General features: G+C 40.0%; 1 protein-coding gene across 1 annotated transcript; it reads right to left on the minus strand.

Moving 5' to 3' along the window:
• Positions 1-741: 741 nt before the first annotated feature.
• Positions 742-5377, minus strand: LOC118331862 (F-box only protein 39-like). Its single transcript, XM_035666948.1, has 6 exons — positions 4802-5377; positions 4526-4697; positions 3257-3562; positions 2706-2930; positions 1007-1183; positions 742-913 (listed from the first exon to the last, which is right to left on the minus strand). The coding sequence occupies exons 1-6, from the start codon at positions 5272-5274 to the stop codon at positions 782-784; spliced, it is 1485 nt and encodes a 494-aa protein (XP_035522841.1). The 5' UTR covers positions 5275-5377; the 3' UTR covers positions 742-781.
• Between the last annotated feature and the right edge of the window lie 217 nt (positions 5378-5594).

Here is a 5594-nt window from a genome sequence, read left to right on the forward strand (position 1 = left end):
TATCTATCTATCTGTATCTATTACAAGATAGATAGATAGATAGATAGATAGATAGATAGATAGATAGATAGATAGATAGATAGATTAACTAAAACCAGTATCATATACAGAGAATATATGCTTAACATAGCTACACTGCACGTTTGTATTACAAGTCAAGAAAATATAGCCAGAGGTATGTGTTGCATTGTAATTGCATAATGGAATTAACTGTACATTGAATATTTATATATATAAAAGTATAAACACACATATTCAATGTACAGGTATGCAGAGTAAGTAGGCCTATGTAATAATGGAGGGATATTGAGATACCACAGTACAATGATTTGTACTGTAATACTTACTGTCAGAGCCAAATAATATTGTGATAATTATAATTAATAATAATTAAATTAATAAGATTAAAACCTTAAACCTTAAAAGCCTTGTGTGTCACAAGCCACGCAATCAAGAGTTTGGTATATTGCTATGGGCTCTTAATCCCTGTTCCCTTAAATAGTGCTCTGGCCATGCCAGAGCATACACACACACACACACACACACACACACACAAACAGCCTCCCCCATAACCCTTTACAATGAAAGTAGGTCAGTGTCTCTACGCACGCCCACAACCCCCACCCCCTTGAGAAAAAAAAAACAACACAGCCAGGAACAGTCAGTCAGTGTCAAAACTAAAGTGACTAATTATTGTTCATTTGGTTAATTGATTTGTAAGACAAAGGCTTCATGCTTAATTTTTTTTATTTTTTCAGTATGCACACAACTTTGCATGTGATCACTGATCAACAAAAGGGTATATGATAGCATAAAACTCCAGTTCAGGAGGAAGATGTGGGTGGGACAACAGTATTTCCTCCAGCTGGTCTTCCTGTTCTCCGACGTCGTCGTTTACTGAGTAGATTCTCACCTGATGACATAAAGATCAACATGAGCATTATCATGGTGTGTATATTTTAATACATGTGCAGATTCCAGCAGTATTGATCTTTTTTTTTCTCACTCTGATCTTGTTGAGTAAGCTCCTCTGTGTCAGTCTGATGTGCAGCAGCTTCTCCACAGTGCTGATTTCCAGGAAAGCCCAGATTCTCAGCTGCTCTAGACGCTCACACATCTTAACCAGTTCCAGCAGATCCTCATCCAGCGAGTCATTGCAGTTGCTCAGGTCCAGGGTCAAATGCTACAGACAGATAAGATACAGATTACCTACAACACTCATTCACATTGTTTTGAGGTTCTAATTGGATTGAAGTTAATTTGGTTCTTTGCCACAGCACTATTTCCTGCTGTTCTTTGCTCCCAACATAACTTGTAATTCAATATAACTACCTTAAAATGTGCTGTATAGACTTTAAAATATCCATAAAACTAATAACTAAAGTAAGTAAACTAATAATAAAAATCATCTGCCACTCTATTTAGAACACAGATAACAAATAGTGACAAAACACTGTTGTTGAATCCAGTTAATCCAGTAAACCAATAAAGCAATAGTAAACAAACTGTCCAATGACCTATTGGTGTGGCTATTTTTGCTTGCTTATCTTTATAATCAATCCCAGACAGATAGTTTTGGTGTCAGGATTCAAGATTTGGTAACCCAAAAAAATCGTACCAATACACTTACTGTCCTTTATCAGAGCTTTCAGTCGCATCTGAGCATGTCAGTGAGATGCGGTTCAAAGCGCTGGAAAAAGCCACTGTCAAGAATTCCATTTTGTGCCAAAAAATGTGTTCACTGGCATTCGGTGTGGTGAAAACAAACAGTTATATTTAAACTAGCATCTGTGTGGCTGTACTTAGGCACAGCGGTGCTTTGAGCTAATCAAATCAATCACAATGACAGTAAAGCTGAGGCTCATGGGAATGTCATTAGTTTTTGGGGCCATTTGGGCATAAACCAAAATATTGGACTAAGTCAAATTTTGACCTGATGATCGTGCTAATTGAAAAGTCAGAGGTTTGTCAAAAAAGTTAATTACAATAAATTCTGAGGAGGACATGAATTTGTTTACCCGTTTTCATGGCAATCAATCTAATAGTTGTTGAGAAAGAGGAATACCAGAGGATCAAAATTTAGTACAAATACATCCAGATTGAGATCATGCACAGGATATATGAAACTTTGACCTGCTGATGGCGCCAGAGAAAAAGTCACGGGATCACCAAAGGCATTAGAATTCACAATCTGAACAAAATTTCATAATAATCCACCCAGACCTGCCACTAAAAACACAAATGTCAACTCCAGTGGCACAAGAAGACAAGTCAGGGGGTCGTGAATGTCTGTACCAAATGTTATGGTAAGCCATCTAATGGTTATTGAGACATTTCACTTAAAAGCCAAAACTGGCAACGTGCTAGTGGCAATTAGGAAAGTCAAAGGATCACCAAAATCCGTAGGAGTCATCCTCTAGGAACTATGAATGTATGTTTGAAATTTCACAGCAATCCATTAAATAAATAGTACTCAATAATAATAATAATACTCAAGTCTGGAAGTGATAAACAGACAGACCAACTGATATTGTTAAAGAAGATCAGTACCTCCCAGATGTGATGACATGGAACATACAGAGAACTACTTTAAAGTTTTTATCTCCAAAATTCAGCAAATAAAAATAAAGTTTCATATGTTCTTCAGTTTAACACTATCTCTCTACACTTTGCAGTCTATAATAGTGCCTGCTCAGCACCCTGACCTCCAGACTGCTTCTGTATTGAGGCAGCATGTAACGGACGAGAGGCTTGCCGCTCCAGACTTCGTCAGGGGAGTAGAAAGCTGTCATGGTATATTCAGTCAGGGGAATCTCAGGCAGCAGTATCCTTGCAAGCCAGTTAGTGTTGATGACTTGGTCCACCGTAAGCTTGACTTTCAGGTCTGGGCAGCTTGATGTCAAAGTTGCCCATGAGCCACCACTCACAACCTTGACAGAGAGGATGAAGCAGAGACAGCAATGAACAAAGGAAACCTAAGGGGGGTTTTATTTTCACCAGTGGGATTTTATTTTTTTCTTCACTTTTTGCCATTTCAGCATGTGCTCACACCCAAGACTTTTACACTATTATCTTGCCAAAAGGAACATTTCACTTAGTGGATAAGTTGACGAAATGATTTCACTGTACGGATCATGCAGGTGTATGTGTGTGTCCTTGCACTCTGTTCCCCAAAGCTGAACCTTCGGTGCCATCGCACTTCAGCCAACTGTTTTTGTTGAGGATAGTCCAGTAATTACATTTATTTCATGCTTACCTGTCGATGGGGCTCATTCAAAGTGCAGTACAGTGAAAATGTTTGCAAGGTGTTCCCATCTCTGCTTGAGCTTCTCCATTCCCTGCGTCTGTGCTGGAGAACCGCTAGCAGCTCATCTGACAGGCAGGCGTAACTCAGGTTTAGGTTGGTGAGGCCTTGCAGGCGGGACATCGTAAGCTGCAAGGTGGCGTTACGGTGGGCGTGCACAGAAGCAGAAAAGAATCCCTTTATGTCCAGAGACAAGATATAGCACCGGGGGTAGTGGCGCCTCTGAGAGTATGACAGGGCAGAGAGCAGGTCCAGACCCTAGAGGTTAAAGGTTCAGGAATCAGAAACAGACCAGATATTTAAAAACTGCAATTAATATGGTTGTTACTGAATACAAGTTAATGGTGGCTGTTTAAATATTCACAATGCACATTACATTGTCACAATAGTATCACATTTCTACTTTCAACACAACCCTCAAAAAATTATTTTCTAATTATTAAAAGATTAAACATTACTAAGTAGAGGTGTAAATCGTGAATCACTGCTGATTTAAATCCTTTAGATTAGTTCAGTTAAAAGGTTTTTAGTTATGTAGTTCTTTTTTTTACACCTAGAAATCATATTATCACACTACAACCCCAAAGTCCTAAAATATTATACTAATTTATATATTACTTTATGCAGAAGATGATAAATTATACACAGATTATGTTAATGTAAAAAACATTTTCAGGACTTTGGGGTGCAGTTGGTGTAGAAGGAGTGGCATGTTAGATTTAAGGTGGACGTGCACAGAATCAGGTACCAATCCCTTCAAGACCAAAGAAGAGCTGTAGCAGTGTGACTTTAGGGATCTGAAGTGAAATCATTCAGAAGACTGTCACGAATTCAGGTCTTGAGTTCTGAGTACGTTCAGTCTGTTGCTGATTCGAACAGCACAAATCTAGGCTGAAACGAACACTATTTATAAGGTTAGTAGCTCAACAAACAACGTATCTGTAACAGGGCTATTGCATCTTGATTGTGTCTGTGGATATTACTGAATTTCTGCAAGTTTTTTTCCTGATTGTAACACAATGTAAATAATGAATGAGCTGTCAGTGGCACTGTCAGTCAACAGGGAGGAGATCTTCACTGTAAACTGATGATTCAGTACACTGACACACCTCAAGTCCCAGACCTTAGCTGATGAGATCTGACTTATCTTTTCATTACCACTGGCATCTTGGTGAAGCACCCATGGCTGATACATTACATTTTGACTGGTGTTGCACTCACATGATGCATGCAGTTTCGCATCCCGCTCAGACAGAGAGAGGTGAGCTTTGAGGATCCTCTGCGAAGGAAGAGAATCAGGCAGTGTACTAAAGAGTTTCTGAGCCCTAAAGTCCAGGAGGTCCTATCCAACTCCAGCCTTACGATGGACAAATGCTGCAGGGGGGCATTTACTCTGTGGAGACAAAACAATGCTCAGTTTGGGGAGTTGTCAGTTACAGTGTAAAAGGGGATTATTGAGGTGCTGAATTGTGTGTTTGGTGAACTACACTCCTTTACCTGGTCAGCTCAGACAACAACCCGCTGATGGCTAGCTCCAGTCGCCGGGCTACTAAGCACCTACGTGGAGGACACACACACACCTCCAGCCTCTGCAGGTAGACTCCCAGAGAACGGGCATAGGCTAAAGCAGAGCAGTATTCAGACTGCTTGTATTTAGACAGTCGTCCATTGAAGTGGAAGAAACGGGAGCGCCAGAGAGAAGGAGAGCGCATGACACGGTGCCAGTAATGGCATACCAGGTCTGCACGACAGCGATCAGTGTCAGAAAGAAAGCCAAACACTTGCCTCAAACACACATCAGGAAGTGACCCCCAGCCGCTCTCCCCCTCTGAGCCACACTTATAACCTTCATCACTGAGATCTGAATCCTCTTCTTCCATCTCTTCTACGCTGTCCTCATCATCTCCAGCAAAACCATCCTCCTGACTGCAGTTTTCTCTGTTTCGAAGTGGGACAAACTCCTCATCCATTTTTGTTTGAATAATTCCAGAGAGTATGGTTAAGTGTTGGATTTCAAGAGGGGCTGCTATAGCCTGTATTATCACTGGAGCTGTCAATAAATACAGCTGTCTTTGTGAGTGGCTAATTCCACTTTAGATTTTAGTGATATTTCCAAAATATGACCACCACAGAATGTTCTATTGGGTTCTATTGTGGCCTCACAAGCATTCAGTTCTGAGTTCAGTTCCCCATTCAGTTCAATTCAAAATACTTTATTTGAATTGAGTTGATATCATTGAATTGTATCTGGTTTGCAAACATAAAAACACAAATAAATTAATTGACACCT

The sequence above is a fragment of the Morone saxatilis genome, unplaced genomic scaffold (assembly GCF_004916995.1).
Source record: "Morone saxatilis isolate NCDOM2014 unplaced genomic scaffold, NCSU_SB_2.0 Contig20, whole genome shotgun sequence".
NCBI classification, from domain to species: Eukaryota; Metazoa; Chordata; class Actinopteri; family Moronidae; genus Morone; species Morone saxatilis.